The sequence below is a fragment of the Cavia porcellus genome, unplaced genomic scaffold (genome assembly GCF_034190915.1).
Source record: "Cavia porcellus strain 051 isolate PalLab524CR breed Dunkin Hartley unplaced genomic scaffold, mCavPor4.1 scaffold_25, whole genome shotgun sequence".
Taxonomy (NCBI): domain Eukaryota; kingdom Metazoa; phylum Chordata; class Mammalia; order Rodentia; family Caviidae; genus Cavia; species Cavia porcellus.
Window position 1 is genome coordinate 39,596,986 of NW_026947508.1, and position 23,500 is coordinate 39,620,485.

The 23,500-nt window shown below is 36.3% G+C and overlaps 1 protein-coding gene and 1 pseudogene across 7 annotated transcripts in view; both read left to right on the forward strand.

The window, feature by feature from the left end:
• Positions 1 to 23,500, forward strand: part of Mast2 (microtubule associated serine/threonine kinase 2) — a 332,530-nt gene that overhangs the window by 153,718 nt on the left and 155,312 nt on the right. For 6 of the 7 annotated variants that reach the window (XM_063236388.1, XM_063236385.1, XM_063236389.1 and 3 more), the window contains one exon: positions 22,744 to 22,775. In XM_063236388.1, the coding sequence (XP_063092458.1) occupies positions 22,744 to 22,775 (32 nt within the window). The remainder of the gene's footprint in view (positions 1 to 22,743; positions 22,776 to 23,500) is intronic. The other variant, XM_063236386.1, reaches the window with a different exon arrangement.
• LOC134473056 (small ribosomal subunit protein mS22-like) lies at positions 16,151 to 20,463 on the forward strand (annotated as a pseudogene).

The following is a 23,500-nucleotide window of genomic DNA, read 5'->3' on the forward strand; positions in this document are numbered from 1 at the left end:
GCTTCCGGGGATGAGTTAGGGAGAATTGCTTCCCTTTCAATTTCATTGAATAGTTTGAGGAGTGTCAGTATTAAGTCTTCCTTGAATTTCTTGTAGAATTGAGCTGTGAATCTATCTGGACCTGGGCTTATCTTTGTTGGTAAGGTTTTAATTACATTTTCAATTTCATTAATTTGAATTGGGTTATTCAGCAGTTTTATGTCTTCTTGATCCAGGTTTGGTAATTCATATGTTTCTAGGTATCTGTCCATTTATTCTGTGTTATCAAACCTATGAGAGTATAGGTATTCAGAGTAGGTATGGATGATCTTCTGTATTTCCACAGGGTCTGTAATGATTTCATCCTTTTCATTCCTTATTGCTTGAATTTGAGTTTTTTCTTTTCTTTTTAAAAATAAGTTTGGTTGGGAGCTTATCAGTTTTATTTATTCTTTCAAAGAACCAACTCTGATTCATTGATTCTTTGTATTGTTTTCTTATTCTCTATTGCATTGATTTCTGCTCTGATCATTATAATTTCCTCCCTTCTTTTGGCTTTGGGTTTGACTTGCTCTTCTTTTTCTAGATGTTTGAGGTATAGCATCAGGTTGTTTATTTGGGTTCGTCTGTTTTCCTTATGTGGGAATTCACTGCAATAAGTTTTCCTCTGAGGACTGCTTTCATTATATTCCACAGGTTCCAGTAACATGTATTTATATTTTCATTTGCTTGTAGATATTGTTTAATTTCTTCTTTAATTTCCTCTGTGACCCCACTGATTGTTCAGGAGTATATTATTTAATTCCCATGTGTTTATGTGGTGTTTGCAGTTTCTTTTGTCACTAATTTCTAGTTTCATGGTGCTATGACCCAATAACACACATGGGATAATTTCAGTTGTTCTGCATTTATTTTAAGCATGTTCTGTGGCCTAGCATATGGTCTGTTTTAGAGAATGTCCCATGTGTTGCTGAGAAGAATGCATATTCTGATGTTGTTGGGTGGAACACTCTGTACATGTCCACTAAGTCCAGTTGTACATGTCCACTAAGTCCAGTTGCTGAGAAGAATGCATATTCTGATGTTGTTGAGTGGAACACTCTGTACATGTCCACTAAGTTCCATTCAGCTCTGTTATTTCTTTGCTGATTTTCTGTCTAGTTCATCTGTCTCTTTGTGTCAATGGGGTGTTAAGGTCTCCCATTATAATTGCATTATTGGTTATTCAATTTTTCATTTCTCTTAATATTTGTTTTATAGAGCTAGATGCTCCTGAATTTGGTGCATATGTATTTAAGATTGTTATCTGTTCCTCTTGAAGTGTTCCCTTAACTAGAATATAGTGACCTTCTTTATCTCTTTTGATCATTCTTGTTTTGAAGGTTACATTGTCTGCAAACAGAATAGGTTCCCCTGCTTTTTTGGGTTCCTGTTGCATGAAGTGCTGTTTTCCAACCTTTGACTTTCAGTCTGTGAGTTTCCATTTGGGTTAGATGGGTTTTTTGTATGCAGCATGAAATTGGATGTTATTTCCTGATCTTTTTTTCCTGTCTGTTTCTTTTAATTGATTAATTTAGGCCATTTACATTAATGGTTATAACTGATAGATACTGGTTTATTTTTGTCATGTTACCTTTGTGCTATTGATTCTTTACCTTTCCCTTGTGTTTGTTTGCCTTGCTTAGTCGTTTTTTTCCTATGTCTATGTAGAATGTCTTTCAGTATTCTTTGCAGAGTTCGTTTGGTGGTTATGAAGTTTTAATTTTTTTTATTTAAAGAAAGACAAAATAAAATAGAAAATGGGAGAAATAGTACGTACTTTCAAAGAAAAGAGATAAACAGTAATAAATCACTAGTTGATGTATACATATTGTCCCCCCCCCCCAAAATAGTTGTTCAAGATACAAAAGTGAAACATAAATGGGAATTCAACCAGGGAGACTGCAAACAGTTCTGTTCAACTATCCAACAAGAACTAAATATTATAGCTATCAATCCTATACAATTAGACATGTACGCATTTATCCATACCTTCATTTATGTTGAGACCTAATAAAACTTATCAGATTAAAATCCTTCTGAACAAAGATTAATAATATTGCTAGATTTCCATTATAACACTCTGGAATCAGCACTGGGTACTGCAGTGCCCCTTTCTCTCCTTCAAAGTATTTGTTCATTTCATCATGTGCAATAAGATCAGTTCTCATAAACTGCTTATAAGTTTTACGCAAGCATGAGTCTTAACATGTATTTCTATCCTTTCTATATTGGAGAAACAGAACAAAGTAGGACAGAACTAAACATATTCCTACAGATACATAAAACTAAAAAGACATAAAACTGCTGTATAAGGAGTTCTACCATAGTCACTGTGCTGTTTCTTGTTATCATCAACCCAATTGGTTATATCATCAGATAAAGTATAATTGAACATATCAGTACATAACAGGATTAACAGAAATACAACTTTGTAGATAGTGTAGAGCTACAAAACCAGCTAGTAATCAATACAGATATTGTGGTGAATCTTTGTCATTTTCAGGTTAGTTGTCTCTACTCCTCAACTTGATACCAGCAATCTAACAGTTTTGAATAAAATCTGTCAATAATAAGCAGTATTCAAACAAGTCAGATTTAACTAAGATCAGTCATGATACAACAGTATAAGTCATACAGGGATCCTGATTGAGTTAATAGGAAATTAAAGGTGACTACTTGTGCTATGTCCTGGTATCTTTGGGACAGCTGTCTGTGCCCTCAGATTCAGTGCTTGTATACAAACTAGGACATAACAAGTTCCAACCAAGCAGAGTGGTGCGAGTAATAGGGGTTTTAATTCCTGATACATTATTAACTATATCTCCTGCTGTTTTTTTTTTCTGAAAACTATTCCTCCCCTTTACTCCCCCAGGATGAACTGTGTATTTTTGGGTTTCCCCAACACTCAGGTTTTTGTATTGCGGGGGGCAACCTGCTATTTATTTAAGTGTTTCGAACTTTCTCACTCCTGGGCTGGATTTCTAGTTATATTTCTTTGTTTATTAATGCCTGTCTGTTCAACCTATCCATAAATACTGGCCCAGTTACCCCTATTACTCTCTGGTTTCCTATCACATCAAGTTCCATTTTCTCCTATTTGATTTTGGTCTATATAACCTTCTTCAGGTTAATTATATTTCCTATAAAGAGCCTCTCAGTGGACCCTACCTCTTGATCCATTCTGGTTGCTGTTCTCTCTTTTTTCCCTTAAGTTAGTGTATCTAGGCCATCTATATTAGAAATTATATCCAACCTTCTTTGCCTCATTTCTGTTGTGCTCTTTTTCTGTCATTAGTTGTCTGTTTGTTTTCTTCATTTCGCTTTCTCCTCCATTCATTGTGGCCTCTCTGCCACTGTTTCTGGAGTCCTAGTACTTTTCTCTCTCTTTAGAATGTCCTGCAGTATTCTCTGTGGGGTTGGATTGGTGATTGCGAATTCCCCCACTTCCTCTTTATCTTGGAATCACCTTGTTTCTCAATTAATTTCTAGAGACAGTTTTGCAGGATATATCAATCTTGGCTGGAGGTTATTGTCTTTCAAGGCTTGGATTATTTCATCCCACGCTCTTTGAGATTTGATGGTTTGTGCCGAGAAGTCTGCTGTAATTCTGATGGGTGTTCCCTTGTAAGTGATATGTTTCTTATATCTGACAGCTTTTAATATTCTGTTCTTATATTGCATTTCTGGAATCTGGATTATTGTATGCCTGGGTTTATGCCTTTGTTTTGATTGTAGGTGGTTGGAGTTCTATATGCCTCATACATCTGAGCATCTTTTCCTTTTCCTATGTTTGAGAAGTTTTCCTCGATTGTTTCTCTGAATAGCCTTTGCAGTTCCTTTGTTTGTACCCCTGCTTCTTCTCTCACATTCTTTATTCTTAAGTTATAGATTCTTTTCTCATCTTCTAGCCTTTGTATTGTTACTGTTTGTTTCCTTGTTATTTTTAGGAAGTTTTTCCTGTTATGTTCTCACATTACAAACCTCTCCTCCAGTTCAGATCATCTACCCTTAGTTTCTTTCAAGCTGTTATGTCAGCTTTCAATAGAGTTTTTAGTCTCCTAGTAATCTCTCTGAACCTGCTTCATGTATTCTGTTTTCTCTATTTTCTCCATCAAACAATTCTCACCTTTTTTTTTGTTCTTCCATTCTACCATCTGTTTTTTCTTGGGAGGTGTTTAGCATTTCTTTAATTATTCTATTTATATCTTACTTTTCTTGGTTAAATACTTCACTTTTGAACTTGTCTATGAGGTCCCGAAGATGTCACTTTATGTCTATTGGTGCCATGCCTGATATTGCGTGTTTTCTGTCCTCATTCTCCTTCGCATGTACCTTTCCTGGATCAGTATTCTCAGGATTGGGGACTGAGGACCCTTTCTTGTTGCTTCCTCTTCTCATATTTTTTGTTCCTTCCATACAGGTGTATATAGGAGGCACAGTTTCTTTATTTGTCGGTTTCAGTTTTCTGAAGCATGATGACTAGGTGGTCCCACCCACTGCAATGTACTAGGAGGTATAGACCCGGGCAACCTATTATGGGCCCGCCCTCCAGGTCAACCCACTGAATGCTTCACTGTGTTAGGATACACAGCCAGGTGCAGGGACTTGATTTGGGCTAGCCTATTGGGCCGCAGTCCATGGCATCACCCATGGGCAAGCACTCCCCACCAATCCCACTTGAGAAGGGAATATGTGTCTGAAGTCACGGCAGTGCCCTGTTCTGGACAGTCTGCCCAGTACCAGAATGTCCTCTGTTGGAGCCTCTTTGTCTATGGAAAGGTCTTTATTTCCCTCACTCACCGTAGGTCGATGCAGGGTTCCCCACCTGCTCTGCTCTCAATTTGGTTCACTGATTCCCGCTCTCAGAGTGTTCATGTCTCTATCCTGGCTGCGCCAGTTTGGGTGTGGCTGTGGCAGCAAGGTCAATCTGCGAGTTCTTGCGGCAGCACCGAGCGTTTAGCTGTTCCAGTTGTAGCACCTGAACTGCATTTCCAAGTGGTTTCTCTCAGCTTAGTTCATTCCTGGATCGGCAGGTATATCTCCCTGTGCTTAGGACTCCCCACACCATATCATTCCAGGAATCTAAGCTCAGAGAGCCTCTGTAGCTGCTGTTATCTATCTGCCATCTTTTCTCGATCTGGTCATGAACTTTTTCCGCTGTTCTTTGTCATAGAAGTATATTATTTCTCCATGAATTTTGAAGGAGAATTTTTCAGGGTACATCATTCTGGGTTAGAAGTAATTTTCCTTTAGTATCTGAAATTGTTCACTCCATGCTCTTCTTGACTTCATTGTATTGAGAAGTCTGTTGTGATTCTGATAGGCTTTCCTTCATAGGTGATCTGTCTCTTCTGTGTAAAAGCTTTTATATTGGGTTTCTCGATGTTGATTATTATTTGTCTGTGTGTAATTTTATTTTGGTTATTTGGAGTTCTATATATTTCACTTATCTATATCTCATGTTTGGGAAATTTTTGACTTTTTCTTTTTAAATAGTCTCTTCAGATCCTTTGTGTTGTCACCTTCTTTTTCATTTATACCTATTACTCTTACATTGTTTTTCTTTGTATCATGTTGCAACAGTTAATTATTTCCTGATTCCTTGTTTTTTTTTTTTTTTTTAAGATCTCTCCTTTGCTGTTCACTGGCTGCAATCTTATCTTTGAGATTTGAAAGTCTGTGTTCACTTTTATTGATTTGGTTTTGCCAACTTTTGATGGAATTTTTGATTTCTTCGATATCTCTTTGAATCACTTTCATGCATCGTGTTTCTTGTATTGTTGGTTCAAATTTTCCTTGTTTTTGCATTGTTCCTCTAATTCTTTAACTATGTCTTCTTTAGATGCGCTCAGCATTTCTTTCATTACATTTATCATTTCTTCTTTTACTAGGGAGATGGTTTTCTTCCATTACATTTATCATTTGTTCTTTTACTTGGGAGATTATTTGTGATTTGAGTTTTTTATAGGTTCCCAGAGTCATTTTTTTAGTTCAGTCAGTATCATTTCAGGAGTTTCAGGTATGTGGCTTACATTTTTTTCTTTGTCCATGTCTTTTAGGCTTGCTTTGGATGGGCTGGAGGTTTGAGATTGTATTTTGCTCTTCATTTTATCATTTTCCTATATTCCCTTAGCAAAGCAGAAGACAAGGTCTCAATTGTTTCTTGGGTTGAGCATATCTTTTCTATTGCAAGGAAATTCCCAAGTTGAATGGAGGTCCTTAGACAGAACTTACCAGTGACTCCTAGCCACTTTAGGTCACCGGGCATGGCACATCCAGTCTTGGAGTGAGGTGCCAATGCTTCCCTGTGGGATGGAAATCATTGTGTGCACTTTCTTCTAGCATGGTGGAAAGCAAGCACCTGTGGGCCACTTGGAGGTCAGTAGGTGGAGCCCAAATAGGCCTGGAGGCACCTCTTAGTCTGTCCTATCTAATGTGAGATGTTGGGTGGGGCCCTACCAGTCTGGGACTGAGGCACAAAAGCTACTTTGTATGATGGCAATTGCTGTGTGCCCTTTTGGCTTGTGAGGTGGAGTGCAGGTGCTGCAGGCCACTCTGGGGTCATTGGGCTTGCCCCGAGTAGGCCAGGAGGGACCTTCTGGTGTATCCTCTAATGATATGGAATGCTGGATGGGGCCTTATCAGTGTTGGTGGGAGGTGCCAAAACTTCCCAGTGCGAAGAAAGTAGCTCTGTGAACTTTCAGCTCCTGAGGTGGGATGCAGGTTGCTGCGGGCCACTCGGGTCACTGGGCAGGACCCAAATAGCACAGAAGGACCTTCCCATGCATCTTTCAGTTATGTGGGACAGTCTTACCTTTTCTTTTTTTTTTTCTTTCTTTTCAACAGGAATTGAATTCATAACCTTGTGCTTGCCAGGTAGGCACTTGCACCACTGAGCTAAATCCCTGGCCCTTTACTTTGTTTTTAAATTTATGTTTATTTGTACTTTACTTTTTTTCAAATCCATTTTATTTCAAGGTTATTTTTATTTTTTTTTAAGATTTTTATTTTAAAGAGAATAAAACTAAGCAAAATAAACCAGTGTAAGTAACACATGGATTCAGATCAATAGGAAATCAACAATGGTTACCATAATGCCTCTTATTGTCTTCAAAATAGCTGCACATACCTTCAGACATAGTAAAAATCAAGCAAAGCAAAACAAAATAGAACCAATAAAAACAAAAAAAAAATGAATGCAATAAAGGACTTCAAAACAAGATAATAGCAAATTCAAATTGGCTATCATAATATATCTTGTTGTCTTTGAAATAAATAGCTGTCCATACCATTGGATATAATAAAATCAAGCAAAAGAAAATGGAAGAAAACCCAATCCAGGGCTGAGGATTTAGCTCAGTGTCCCAAGTGCTTGCCTGTTTAGTGCAAGGTTGTGAGTTCAATCCCTGGTACCAAAACAAAACAAAACAACCCAAAACCTACCCAACCCAACAAAATAATGAAAATGATATAGGACTTCAAAACAAGAAAATAGGGAATTAACAGTGGCTACCACCTTCAGAAGGAGATTCCTCCATGGATACTGCATTGCATATTGTTATCCTCTGAACAGATGATCTGACTACTGGCTTTAGACTTGCAAAGTCAGTGAAACACTAAACATTATAAGCATTAACTTGTATATTGCCTCAGGAGCTATCATTGTAGCCTGTGTTTCTCTGTATCCTTCAGTTGCTTACAATGGTGGTGGTAGTAGTAGTTGGCTCTTCTTGTTTCCCAGCCCACATGATGGAAATGGCTGGCATCTGGCTCTCCCCTCAGCAGCATGTGCATTAGCATTGATTGCAGGCATGGCTTGCTTCTTTTTGACTTCTTGTTCTCCTCCCCCACAGCACAGTCCATGAATGGTGCTGATTCAAGGGAAAAGGCTAGTATCTGGCTTTTCCTCCTGTTTTACTTTCTTTTTCATCTTTGCTGAATCTATTTGTATATTCTTCTTTGTACTTCTAATGTTTTCATGATCAACATTAGTGGAAATTTGTCTTTTTTTAGTTTTTCTAGAAATTAACTGTTCCTTTACTTCAGGTTTTCCATGTTTTGCTTTTGGATCACTTGCAATGTTGTATAATATAATTTTTGGGATTTGGATCTATTTACATTTATTATAAATGATCTATTTGAATTTGTTTCTGCCATATTATTTCTTATATTCCAATCCTGTATTTCCATACCTTACTGCCTTAATACCCCCTTTTACCATTTAAAACTACCAGTAGCAGCTCTTTATTTTCTTATTTTCTTTTTCAGCTTTGGTAGTCTGCTAGAACAACTTTAAATTTTTAACAGTTTGTAGAACAAACACAAAGACTACCTCTTGTCATTTTTTCCAGCCTTGCATATTATTTTTGCCCAACATTTTGATTCCTTCCTTAGAAAGAACTCCACAAATCAGAAATTTTTTATTTTTGAGATTTTTGTACATTTATCAGTTTTCTTGTTTCACAGTCATTTTGAGCTCTCATACATTCCTCTTGAGAATATATTCCTTTGTAATGTATATTATTTGTAGATTCCTTTAGTATATTAGTACTAAACACTAACATAAATAAGTATGTTTATTTTGCCTCTGAACTTGAAGAGTAGTTTCAGTTTACAATTTTTTGGTGATAGCCACTTTTTTCATACTTTACCATACATTCAGTTACCTTTTATTTCCATCATTGCTGTTGAGAAATATATTGCCAATATAATTATCATTCCTTTGACTTTTCTTGATCTTACTCTGTGACTCTTAAGATGATGTTTTAGTATCACTACCATTTTCTTGTTCTAAATTATTCTTATAATTATTATGTTATTTTTTTCTTGAGTTGCATGATTTTTCTAGTATATTCATTTCTCTCAGCAGATTTAGAAATTTCTTAGCCAATATCTCATTAAATATAAATACTTTTACATTTTTCTTCTGATATTCTAACTGAACATGTTGAACACAATGTAACAGATGGAAGAGCGTATACAAATACCTGATTTGAATAAAATGTCAAAACAGAAAAACTGATCTATGAAGTTAGAAAATATGATGGTTTTCCTGGGGAATAGAGACAGTGACCGGAAGAGGGAGTATGAGGAGGCTTCTAGGTTGATGGTAACATCCATTTTCTTTAGTCTGGCTATTGATCACAGTATTGTGTTATGTTTGTGAAAATTTTAATTATATATCTGTATACTCCTTTCTGTATTTACGTTGTATCTCAATATTTAAAGATTTAAAGATTGTCTTTAAGATAGTGGAAAACTGAAGTATAGGCAAAATATATGGAGACCATTATTTTGTACTAAACTTCTGCTAGACTCCAACAGACCATACCAAACTGACATGGAATCACTCATTATAAGGGTCCTGTAACTAATCTGAACTTGACATGGGTCACTTTTATGAAAACCAGGATATTCTCAGCAGTCAGTCAGAGGGGGCACAGTTTATCTGAGCAACCATGATAAAGAATCCCTGTTTTTGTCACTGACCAGTGTCCAGGTAGATCCCCAATGCAAAGATGAGCAACTTTGACCTACTTCACTCATGGAGCATGTTGCAGGTTTGCTGACTTTTGTCACAGAAGAGTAATTTTCAGGATATGTAAGTAAGAGGCATGAAGAGATTTATTAGGCAGCATTAAAAGTACGCAAAAGTATCAGCACTTGACAGACTGAGGCAGGAGGATCACCATGAGTTCAAGGACAGCCTGAACTACATAAGCAAGTTCAAGGCCAGCCTGAATTGCATACGGAGACCCTGTCTTAAGAACAACAGAGTACCCCAAGATATAGAATATGAGCCCTTCAGAATGTGGGTGCTACATTCTTGAATTGCATGTATTTATGGGGATGGGAAAGGTGGGTAGAAACCTGTAGAATTTGTGAATCTATGCAAAATTTTAGGAATATTCAGCTTACAAATGAAAAGTGATAGTTCATTGTACAAGGGAACAGCAAAGAGTCTTTCATAGGTGGTAACTGTCACAGATGATAGAACTGTAGCCCATTTATAAGGGAGAGGCCCATTTATATAGGTAAAAGGAAATGGTATAAGCTTATATGAACTTAGAAATTTTTGACTAGGTTTATGTCCTGAACCTGCAGTTTTTATTCAAATACAATTTTAAAATTACAGATTTTCTTTGTCCCTTTTCTACCTATTTTTACTTTATTGCCTCATTTTTACTAAACGCAAAGTATCTTTAAAATGACCAGTCTACTTTGTGTTTCCTACCTGTGCTTTCTTCTGCTAGAAAGCCAAACTCCTTTGCTCAGCTCAGTAGAACACCTGTTTTAATTTATAAAAAGAGACGTTGCTTGAGTCTAGAATTGCATACAGAAGCCATTTCAATCTCTGTTTTAATTTTTTATGTTATTCATATGTGACTGCAGTGATGTCCCTACTAGTGACTGTGGACATAAAGAACTGGCCTTGTGACTTTATGAAATTTAGCTTGCATATTTACTGGTAGGGGTAGTGGTTATTGCCTTTAGACACTTAGCCTTTGTCTTTTCTTTAGAAATATTTTATAGGTTTAGTCTTTGTGAATAATGAGTAAAAATATAGGCAGTGATTCCTTATGGGTCTGTGTGAATGGCACTACCTTTTGATGTTTGCTTTATTGACAAGTAAAAGGGAGTTTTTATTTTTCTGGAATTTAATATGCATAGTTTTCTTTATATCCTCAGAATATAGTTCAAGATCTTTTGTTTTGCTTAATATAGGCAAATAATACTTTTCAGTCCGCTGAGAGCTACAGTATCTTTAGCAGGAAGTAACAAAGGACATCAGTATTTGAGGGCTATAAAATAGTAATTAAATAAAATTTTAAAGATGATTTTAAAAATGATGTATCTTTGAATGATGGGGGTGTATCATTGAGGGTGTAGTTTTCTTTTCTTTTTTTTTTTTAAATTTTATTTAAGGAGAAAAGAAAAAAAAAGCAGGGAAAGGGTACAAGTTATACAGATTTACAGAAAAAAAATGAACAGTAGGAAATCACTAGTTAATGGATTACATATTGTCATCTTAGAAATAATTGTTCAAGTCACAAAATTAGAGCTTGTAGAGTGGACATTCCAACAATGATACTGCAAACAGTTCTGTTCATTGATCCAATAAAACTCTGTGATATCATTTTCTATCTTATACACTTAAATATACATGCAGTTATATAGTTTGGAGCACTTTCTTTTCTTCTCTTTTGTACCATGACTATTACACATTTTGGGTTTCATTGCTCCCACGGTTCTTATTACTTTTTTGGAAGAGAGTAAAACCAAATGTGACATAACAGAACAGAATCGGTCAAGTCAAAAGGGTGGACATAATAGATAATGTAAAAACATAATACAAGGTGATCAACAGTGGTTACCATAATGCCTCCCGCTATCTCTAATAGAATTGCCTATATCATTAGTTATAATACAATTGAACAAAACAGTAAAGAACAAAACCGACAAAACCAAAACATTGGAGACATTGTAGGTCTTCAAAAGTAGACAAAAGTCAACAAGAATGGGCGTCATAATGAATCTCATTATCTTCACAGCTGATGCCTAAACTTTCGAACCTGATACTATCAAGCAAAACAGAATAGGGGAACATCAGTTAAAAACCAGATGGTGAGAGTAATACAGGGCTTTAAATCAAGGTAATGAAAAGTCAAAGTGGGTTACTATAATATATCCTGCTATTTTTTTCCCTTTAATTAAAAGGATAAAGATAAAAAAGTAAATAATGGAGTGGAGATTGAGATAAAAGAGGGCATAACAACGAAACAGCGCAGATCAAAACATAACCATTTAAGCAGAATAGTGTTTCACCACCAGATAATCCTAACCTAAAAGTAGTTACCATATTGTTTCTTTCTTTGAAATCCTTGAGTACAACTTCGTATACTGTAGCATTAAGTATATCAAAACAATGTAAAACCATTCAAGAGAATGACAGCATTACAGAGTATTTAGAATCGACTAACAAAATGAACAATGGTTTCTGTATAATCTCCTTGTCTTTAAAAGGTTTTTGCTTATACTATCGTACATAATAAAATCCAATAAGATACAGCCTGTTTAGACCATTGGAGACAGAAGGACAAAAGCTAGATGAGACTTCAAAACAAGATGATACTAAATCTGTATTACCTATTAAGATGTCATTTTCTCCAAAATAGCTGTTCCTATCATCCAATCTTCTCTGCCTCATTTCTGTTAAGCTCTTTTTCTGTCCGTAGCTGTCAGTTTGTCTTCTTCATTTTGTTCTCTGCTCCATTCGTTGTGGCCTCTCTGCCATTATTTCTGGATTCTTTGTATTTTTCTTTTTTTAGAATATCCTGCAATACTCTCTGTAGAGTTGAATTGGTGGTTGCGAATTCCCCCAGTTCCTCTTTATCCTGGAAGCACCTTGTTTTTCCATCAATTTCCAGGGACAGTTGTGCAGGATATCTCGATCTTGGCTGGAGATTATTATCTTTCAAAGCTTGAATTATTTCCCCCCACGCTCTTCGTGATTTGATGGTTTGTGCAGAGAAATCTGCTGTAATTCTGATGGGTGTTCCCTTGTAGGTGGTCTGTTTCTTGTCTCTTACAGCTTTTAATATTCTGTTCTTATATTGAATTTCTGGAATTTTTATTATTATATGCCTGGGTGTTGCTCTGTTTGGGTTGTAGGTAGCTGGGGTCCTGTATGCCTCATACATCCGAGTATCTTTACCTTTTGCTAAATTAGGAAAATTCTCCTGGATTATTTCTGTGAGTAGCTTTTGTAGTTCACTTGTTTGTGTCCCTACTTCTTCTTTTATGTTCTTAATCCTTAAGTTATGGATCCTCTTATCATCTTCTTGTCTTTGTATTATTGCTGTTTGTTTCTTTGTTATTTTTAAGAAATTTTTCATTTCATTCTCCCATATTACAAGTCTGCCCTCCAGTTCAGATAGTCTGTCCTTAGTTTCTTTCAAGCTGTTATGCCAGTCTTCTATAGACTTCTTAGTATCTTGGTAGTCCCTTTGAACCTGCTTCACGTATTCTATGCTTTCTCTGTTTTCTCCATCAAACAATTCTCCCCTCTTTTTCTGTTCTTCCATTCCACCACCTGTTTTTTCTTGGGTGGTACTTAGCATTTCTCTAACTATTCTGCATACTTCTAGCTTCAGGTCATTGATAACTTCATTCCTGAATTGGTCTATGAGGCTCTCTATATGGTGCCTTATGTGTATTGGTGTGGTGTCTGCTATTGCCTGTTTCTCAGAATTGGGGGCCGAGGAGCCTTTCTTGTTGCTGCCTCTTCCCATGCTGCCTCTTCTTCTCTGTTCCTTATATATGCAAGCTTATATAAGAGGCCCAGCTTCTCTCCCAGTCAGCCACAGCCTGATCGAATTGCGCCAGTTAGTTGTTCCCACTCACCGCTGTGCACCAGGGAGTTACGGACCAGGCAGCCTACGCATCTCCCCTCCCGGCCACCGTCAGGCTCTGGGATCTGGGTTGGGACAGTCTACCAGGTCTGCCGGCAGCGTCACGCAGGCCAGGCACTTTTCACCAATCCCGCCCGAGAGGGGGATGTGTGGCTGGAGTCCCACCGCGCCCTGCTCCCACAGGACTGCCCGGGCCCAGAAAGTCCTCTGCTGGAGTCAAACTGTGGTAGAGTGTCAGTTTCTCTCACTCACCTCACCACAAGTCAGTGCACACCTCCCTGCCGTTTGCAGATTGCCGTTCTCAGAGCTTCCGCGTGTCTCTCTCCTTGCTGAGCCGCTGTAGAGGCAGCCAGCCGCCGCGCGGCGGGAAACCCAAATCGCGGCTTACAATGGCGCGGTTCCAGCCTCCACACCAAGTCTTTTCTGTTCCTGTTTTAGCACCAGGACTGCATTCCAAGTTGGCTTCTCTCAGCCCAGTTCGTTCCTGAGTCAGCAGAGCATATCTCCACTGACTTATGTCTCCTTAGTCCGCACCATTCCTGGCTTCTGAGCCGAGTCTTTCAGAGAGCCTCCGGTAGTTGCTGTTATCTGTCCGCCATGTTCTCCTGGAAGTGAGGGTGTAGTTTTCAAAGCATAGCACTTTATCCATCAACATTAGATCTTTGTTCCTGGGGGTCAAATTAGAAAAATTCAGTTTATTACTCTTGATAATCCAAAGTGTCTAACTGTAAACTTTTAAATGTATTTTCTTATTCTAGCTTTGGAATAATTTGTGAGAAGATGTTTTTATCTCTGGTGTACAGATAAGAAAAATGAAGTTTAGAAAGGTTTGATGGCTACTAAGATTGTATGAGGCAAGTAAGTAGCAGAACTATGTTTAAATATTTTTAACTCTCAGTTCTGAGTTTTTTATACCATATGGAAATAGCTATTTTTATTCTTCCTTAAACTTTATGAGAATAATGTATCTACCACATATAAAGTACTTTCATATGTCCCAGGTTATTCAGTTACATTTTATTATGTTATGATATAAACCCAGTTTTCTCAGTTTCTCCCTTTGTGCTTGTTCCTACATTTCTTAATATTATTGTATAAGGTAAATATTCAATTACTGTAACCTGTGCTCAGACTAATGTAAATTTAATGAAAAAGAAAACAGTTAAGAGGATTAAATGTTTCAGAGAGTCACAGGGATGCTGTAGCTAGCTGCATGTGCACGAGTTTCAAAGACTCATGCTCAAATGTGAATGAGGAGAGCTGTAGTATCAAGATGGCCAGAGTAAGATTTAAATTTTTTTACATGAAAACGAAAAATGTTATGCCCCAAAAGGTTTATTTCCTGCCAACGCTGAGAAGATGTTTATATTTGATATAATGGTCCTTCAAAGGTCAATTAACAAATGGTATTAAAGGAGATTTACTTGCTGGGCAATATGTTTCACTCCAGAGCACTTTTCTGACACTTCTTGGATTAGTTGCCAGCAGTAACACTGTTAGTAAATAACAAGTGACAGTGGTTTGTTCTTTCCCCAGTAAAATCTCTGGCTGACAATTGATAGTTTTTTTCATCAATGAAATTCCAGATTGATGGATGGAATCTTACTATAACCCTTATAATATGATAAGAATAATAAGTATTATTTACTTGATTGAATTATTGACTTACTCATCTTTTATTTATTTGCTTCTGTTAGGTTTCCATCATTCTAACAAAATAATGAGGTAATCAAGAGAAAAAGGTTGTACTTCATAGTTTTGAGAAGTTTCAGTTCATGATTGGGCAGACGTATTGCTTTTAGGCCTAAAAAAGCATTTATCTACATAGATAAGAGGAAAAATGAAAGAATGTGGCTTCATGAAAAGTTTCAACATATAAAAAGTATTTACTGAGTGTGGTGGTGCGTACCTGTGATCCCAGTACTTGGGAGGCTAATGCAAGAGGGTCTCTGAGAGTTTGGGTCCAACCTGGTCTACATAATGAGTTTAAGGCCAGCCTGAATTATATAGCAAGACCCTGTCTTTTTTTTTTTTTTTAAATGCTGCTGATCTATCAAACATAAAAAGAAATGGAAGACTCAAAAGCAATGGACATTCTTTACCTGGAGACCTTTGGTAACCTGACAAGCATGGATGAAATAGTGTGGTAAGGTTTTGACTATTTTCAGTGTGTTAAATAGATAAGTGAGAAGCTAGAGACCATGGATATAGACAGCTTCTTCAAGAAGAATGATTGTAGGGGAAAACAGTTGATAAAGCAGTGGTTGAAAAAGGATGTATAGTAATTTAAGGGAGTGTCTCTTCAAAATGAGACAAATGAATATGTTCATACTAGTCAGAAAACTGTGAAGAATGTGTGAGGACTAACAGGGTTAGCTTAATAGATCAAAGAAGGCTGGGTCAGGTTGCACCTGATGTTGTAATGTATGATCAGATATTACTCCTCTTGTTTGTAAAAAGAGTCACAAAATTTATGGTTATTTGCCTAAATGGGAAGTGCTTTGAACTTATTCAGTTTTCTGATTATATAGTTTTCCTCTCTACCTTGTTCTAAATATTCCATGCAAGAGGAAATCGTTTTCTTTGACTACCTTTATCTGATGAAAGTCATTTCTTGCTTGGCTAGGTTTTAGGCTTGTCTTGACGGTAACAGAGTATGGCACGGATATGATGATCTGAAACTCTGAGCATCAAATATAGGCCTTTATGTAAGTATAAAATAGAGAAAGCAGAAAGTATCGATTTCCATGGGTGCATTTCTGTATGCATTTTTCTGCCTATAGAGGGCTTTGGACAGGGGCACATTGTGTCACAGAATTTTGTTTATTATTGTTGCTCCAAACTAAAATTTATCATGTGACCCATTTAGATCATTAAAAAAATCCAGAACTTTCATGTAAATTCAGAGGACAAGTATTGTATTTTCAGTTTTGTGTTATTCTAGAAGATAGAAAAAAATGTGTATTTTTTCACCTCATTTCATAAGTACCTTGTTCAGTTGTGCTACTTTTTTTTGGTAATTTTTTGAAACAAGGTCTTGTTAAGCAGTTCAGGCTGGCCTTGAGCTCACTTTGTAGCCCAGGTTCGTCTCGAACTCTCAGCCATCCTCCTGCCGCAGCCTCCTGAGTGCTGGGATTACAAGGATGCAACACCATGCCTAGCAGTTGTGCTACTTTTAACAAAATAATACAAATTGAGTAATTGATAAAAAGAGACATTTTCTTATAGATTTGGAGACTGGGAAGACTAAAATCAAAGAGCAGACATTTAGTATCTTGTGAGGACCTTCCTGCCGTGTCCCTGTGTGGCAAAAGATGGAAGGGCAGAAAAGATCAAATGCTGTGTGTGAAACCTCTTAAATAAATCACTTAATGTCATTCATAAGGGATGAGCCATTATGTCCTAATTACCTGCTCTTAATTTTATCACAGTAGAGTTTAAGTTCCAGTTTGAATTTTGGAGGGGACACAAACATTCATATAGCAGTGAGTACAAATAGCAGCAAACATAAATATGATAGCAAAATTATTTAACTTGGAAATGTAAGATTAATTTAATATTAGAAAATCAATCATTATTATTCTCCATATTGAGAGAAGGTAACTAGAATGTGAAGGAATTGAAACTCATGGATTGTTAATGGGATTGTAACAAGATATGGTCATTTTAGGAGAACCTAGTAGTTTCTGCCCTGTAACTAAGTACCATACTCAGGTACTTATCAGAAGAAACACAGCTTATGAAAAGATACATAAAGTGAATGCATCTTGAGATAATAATAAGTGAGATAAATCATGAGTTTAAGTATCACATGATTTTTTTTATATGACTAACCCAAAATATAAATAATTTGAAGAGCAAAAGAAAAGATAATAGGAAACAGGAGATAGGTCTTTTGCAAATGGGAAGGGGAACAAGAGATGAGCAGGAGGATAAAGTTTGTTAAAAAAGAAAAAAAATGTACATGTATGTTCATAGTCCCACGTGATAAACAACTCAAATATCTATCAATTGGAGAAAGGATAAATTGGTATGTTCATATTCCCATGGTTATGTGCAATGGTGTAGGTGAATCTTAAAAGCATTGTGCTGAGTAAAAAAAAGCCTCTGTGAGAATGTCTGTACTTGTGTATTTCTAATCATTTGGGATTCTGGAGCAGGCTAGAATAATCTATATAGAAAGAAATGGGAATAGTATTTGCTCAGAACAAGGGCTGGTGGTTTTGGGGGGATGTACCAAGAAAGGGAATTTTCTGGTTTGATGGACTTGTTCTATATTTTGAGAGATGGGTTATCTGAGTATATACAGACATCTGATCTGATTGGCACACAAGATTTATTCAGTACAATTTTTGTTAATTTACCAAAAAGGAATGTGTTAGCCTTCTATTGCTATGACAAAGTACCTGAGAAAAACAGTTTGAAGGAGGAAAGATTTTATTTTAGCTCATGGTTTCACAGGCTTCAATTCATGATTGGTTGGTCCATTGATTTTGGGTCTTTGGTGAAGTTAAGTATTATGGTGGAGGAGGCCTGGTAGAGTAAAGCTACTCACCCATAACACCCAGGAAGCAGAGAGAGAAAGACTGGAAGGGATCAAAGATAAGCTACATCTTTCTAGGGCATTTTTCTGGTGACCTACTTTATCCAACTACCGTAGTTCCTACTACCTACAATTTTCCTGGTAATCTATTCAACTATGAATCCATCAGTGGGCTATCCTATTGATATGATGATATAATCACTCCCTAAAAGCTATACCTCTGAACTTTCTTTCATTGGAGACCAACCCTTGAACAAATAAGCCTTTAGGAAACATTCAAGATCCAGACTGTAAGGGGTTAGGGGAATAGAGAATTGTGTACAAATACATTTGGCTAATGATACACATGTTGAAGTCTGTAGTGTGCTTTAAGATCCATTAAAGAAATGAATGAACAGATGGCCAACTATGTGATGAAAGAAATGGATAAAAATGTTAATTGTTTTATCTGAGTTGTAATAGACATTCACTGTTTGCATCTTTAAACTTTCATGCTTTTTCTACATTTGAAAATTTTTATAATGTTAGGCAAATAGTGTTGCTTATGTAATGAAATGCAATTGTTGTTAAATGATTTTTAAAGATACAGTTACTCCCTAGAAGTAAAGTATAATTACTACCTAGAAGTAAACCTGACAAAAGATTTATATTGTGTAATATTCATGTGGAAAAGTATTAAAAAATTTACTAACATATTGAAAAAAACCCCTAAGTAGTAGGAAGAGGTACTGTGTTTTTGACTGGAAATTATTTGTATTGTAAAATGTCATTTCTTCTCAGGTCAACCCCGCATTGAGCATCATATGATGTCAGTTTAAATGTGTGTCAATAAAATGACTCTAGAATTTATGTGGGCAAGTAGAACTTCAAGGGTAACTCCTATAATTTGGAAAAATAATTATAAGGTAGATGGACTTGCTTTATAAATATCAAGATTAATTGCCACACTGTAGCAATTAAACCGTGATATATAGGCACAGAGACTGTCAGACACTGGACTGGAATGTAGAGTTAAAAATAGACCCATGCACATATGATAAGACTAATGTTAAGATAAGACTAATAATAAGACTAATGTTGCATATCCCTCAATAAATGGCAACATCTGGGATAATTGATCATCAATGTAAAAATAAATATAATGGCATTCCTGTGTCCTTTCATATGCAAAAATCTGTATCAGGTATATTAACAAATTTACTGTAAAAAGTAAACCTATGAAATTTCTGGAAGAAAATGTAAGCATATATTCAGGGTTTAGTATATCACAGATGAGTATCTTATATTTACCAAAAAAAAAATCATCACGTTAAAAAAGACACTAAGTGGCAGCCCTCAGAACCCCTGTGCTATGGAGGCTCTAAATAGGTTCTCAGGGGACAGGGTACTTCCAACTTCAGTCTGATTCTGTGCTCCAGCCACTGTGTCTGCTCCTTGAGATGGGACTGCCATGCAACCTGCTCAGCCCCATTGCAGAATCTGTTACCCCACAAATCAAGTACACTAACCTGCATTTATGGATAATGAAGTCCAGAGCATCTTCGTCAAATGACAAGCTTGAACTTATAGAAGATTTTTAAGCCAGCTATATAAGAGCTGAACCTGCTAACCTATAAGCTAATGATCCAGGCACATTTGAAAAAAGGCTTCCAGAAAGGCAATTGAGGCAGCTAAAATACAGTTAATAATGTCATAGGTTCTGGAAGAATGTATACCTGTAAGTGATACGTTAGTGGAAGATATGAATGTGGAAGGAATAAAAACAGCTGAATATTATATGTGCTACTGAAGTAAGCACACAGAAGCAGCCAATTATGTGTTTAATAATACATCACACTGAGAACATTTTATCATTGTAAGAAAACCAAGTGGCACATTGTGCAAAACTTCCTGGCAAGAATGGAACTGGATGATATAAATTTATTTCCTCAAAGAACGTCATAGAGTTTTGCCACCAGTAATTTTTAGGGAAGCTAACCTTAAGACCATGTGTAGCATGTTGATGTCCTTCACCTTCAGATTGCTGAGTTTAAGGCAAATTCTGTTGAACACATCAAAATTCATCATCAGTCCTGGGAAGATATTGAAAAACATGGCAAGTATGGCCTTTTGTGTTTAGCAAAGACAATGGCAGAATAGCTTTGTATTTTGTAAATAAGAAAAAGATTGATGGTTGGCTGGTTGGCCAAATTGAGAGAGTTTTGATTGGTGATGCCATCAGGTTGGTGTAGTTGAATAACATGCTCCATCCAAATGACCAGTCAGCTCAGGAGGCAAAAAATCAGGCTGCCAAGGGAATAAGTTTAATTAAGACCTTTGCAAAAATACAAGTGGCAGATCAGAGCATATATAGAATTAACACTTGTGATTTGTGACTTATCAAGAAAAATCTCATTTGAACCATTCTGCAACTTTCTGAAAATATTTTTTTAAACATTTAATTTTTTTACTAAAACCTGCCTGTTTACTATTTTTTTTTTTTTTTGGTCTTTTTCGTTTTTATCGGTACCAGGGATTGAACTCACGACTGCCTTGCAAGGCAGGCGCTTATGCCCCTGCCTGTTTACTATTAAGCTGAATGTTTTTAAATGTCAAGATTAAAAAGTATTAATTTGTAAAAGAAAAAAACCCCTGCTAAATCAGACTTCAGTTACAAAAAGACCATACTATTAAGAAAGATTAAAAGTTTGGCATTAGAGACATAAAAACCCTAATTGAGCAAGTTGTTTCCCTACAGAAATTTTGATGTACTAATGTATTTTGTTGTTGCTTCTGTTCTTCTACACACATATACATGCACATACACATACACATACACATACAAATATTGTATGTGTATGTATCCAGTTTCTTTACATAACTGGATCTATGATTTCTATTATGAGATTAGAACACATGTCTGTGGAGATGGAAATGACTGGATTATGAATGTATTTTAAACATATACCATTTAAAAATTACTGGTGGGTGGCATGTGGAATATAGAAAAAAACAGAATAAGTACAGCTGTTTGCAGTTCTGGTCTCAACTTACAGAGAACAGAGTTACCGTCATCTAAGATGTGGAAAGGCTGGAGTATAGAGAAAGTTTTTATTGAGAGAAGAGTTTACTTTTTGGCATATTGGTCGGGAGATTTTTGAGTAGACAGTTATAAATGTTTGGAATCTAAGTGTCAGGTCTGGGGAAAAATACTTGTAAAATATTAGAGGAGAAGAATTGGTACAATGATTTTGAGGAGCACTTTGGAATATCTAATACTTCTTGATATAGCAATTCCTTTGAATGTATACATCCAAGAAATTTTTTTGTTTTTGTGTCTTGAGATAGGGTATTGCTGTGTCATTCAGGCTGGCCTCGAACTCACACTGATCCTCCTGCCTCAGCCTCCTGAGTGCTGGAATTACAGGCATGCACCACCACACCTGGCTCCTTCCAAGAAGCTTTTTATATGTGTTTATTAGAATACATGTACAGGAACATTTATATGAATACTGTTTTAATACAGGGAAAAAACATTGACAGAAAATTAAATTTCCATTTATTGGAGAATGGATAAATAAATATTGACTTTTTAGAGTAGACTACTACTTAAGGACTAATGAACTGAAGGGCTATATATCCATATGAATATATCCATTAGGTTTTGTGGTTTTATGTCTCCAATGTCAACAGATGTATACAAATAATATAAAACTATATGTAATGTTAAAAACATGTAAACTGATACTGATAAGTATTTATCAATATACAGTGGTACCTCAATTCATGAACACTTTTGGTTTGAAACAATTTGTTTTACAAACAGAAGTGTTGGCACAATCTTGGTTTGATTTGCAAACTATACATTGGGTGACAAACAAGACTGTAGCCATCTTTACCACGTAAGTACAAATGTGGCCATCTTTTCAAAAACTGTAGAATACATTAAGTCTGTAAACTGAGGTACCACAGTATAATAAATATTGAAGACACGTGGAAAAAGTTAAGTTAAAAATATTTGTTGAGAGAGGGCTGGTAGGGACCAGGGATAATACTCAGTGCCACAGTACCTGCCTGTCAAGTGCCAGGTCCTGAGTTTGATTCCCGCTACCAGGAAAAAAAAAAAAGAGAAGCTTGATAGAAGTTAGAACTGTATCCTACCTACAAAAGCAAGTTACAGGAGTCCCAGTCTATTACAGTGAGGATTATTTCTCACACTAGTGATATATGTAGTTATCATTTAAGATTTTCTGTAGTTATTTATCAAAAATATTTTCTAATTACCCTCAACCCCATTTCTTTCGTATTCTTGATGCTAACGATATAAATTCTTTACAGTTCATCAGTAGTTAAAGGTTTTACCAAAGGATGTCTAGAATCAGCATTGGGGAGACGGTTCCATCAAGTGGGAAAAAGATTGCAAGTATTCTCAACCCCCACCCCCCCCTTTTTTTTTTTGAGACAAGGTCTCAAAAAAACTATGTAGTGTAGACTAGCCTTGAACTCACTATGTAGCCCAAGATGACCTCAAACTTAAAGTAATCCTCCTGCCTCAGCCTCCCAAGTGCCACCATGCCCAGCTGTGTCAGGCATTCTTTTTAGGAAAGGGAAGAGATAATCTTGACTGTTGTTTATTTCACTTCATTTTTAAAGACAAAAATTACCATTTAGAAATATTTTGGTTTTTCCATTATTAAGATATTGCTGTAAATTTCCTAGAAAATTTAGACAGACCTGTAGGACTCAAATGGGTCATTGTTTCTAACTTATGTATATTTTGTTTTTCAGAAGGAGTTGAGCCTTCCACGAAGAGGCAGTTTGTAAGTAGATGATTATTACCGTATGATTATGATTATATATGATGATCTCTTGCATAGGAATCCTTGAGAATTATTCTTAGTATCTCTTCGAGAAATCTGATTCAGTAGTGTGGATTTCTGTGACTCCTGCCAAGGAAGGAGTGGACCAACTGACTTTTCCTGCTAGGGCAGAGTCTTTACTCTTTTCCATCCCTATTCACCCTAAGTTCCCTTTTTTGCCTAGCATTTTGGGAAAGATGTCATTTAAATATCCATGATAGTCTTAGGCTTGTGTTTTGGAATTTAGTGAGTTTTAGTAGTCTCAAGATAAGCAAGTCAAGATGATAAAATTGCAACTTTTTAAAAATTCTGTTTGAGATTGGGTCTCCCTATGGAGTCCAGGGTGGGCTTGAACTCATTGTGTGGCTCAGGCTGGCCTCAAACTCGAGGCAATCCTCTTGCCTTAGCCTTCCGAATGTTGGAATTACAGGCATGCACCACCATGCCCTGCCTAAAATTGAAACTCTTTTATGTCTGTCCTACATTATGGTGCTAAGCAGGTGATCTGTTTTTTGAAAAACTGGGAAAAGAACAGTTAGGTTTGGAGGCTAGGCTTAAGTAGGTCCCAATCTGTATTTTATTCTGGCTTTAGATTTATCTGAAATTGATAGTCTTAGTTCCTGAATTTTCTTATATTTTCTTGGTCTACGTTTTTTTTTTTAATTTTACTTGGTATGTATTGTAAA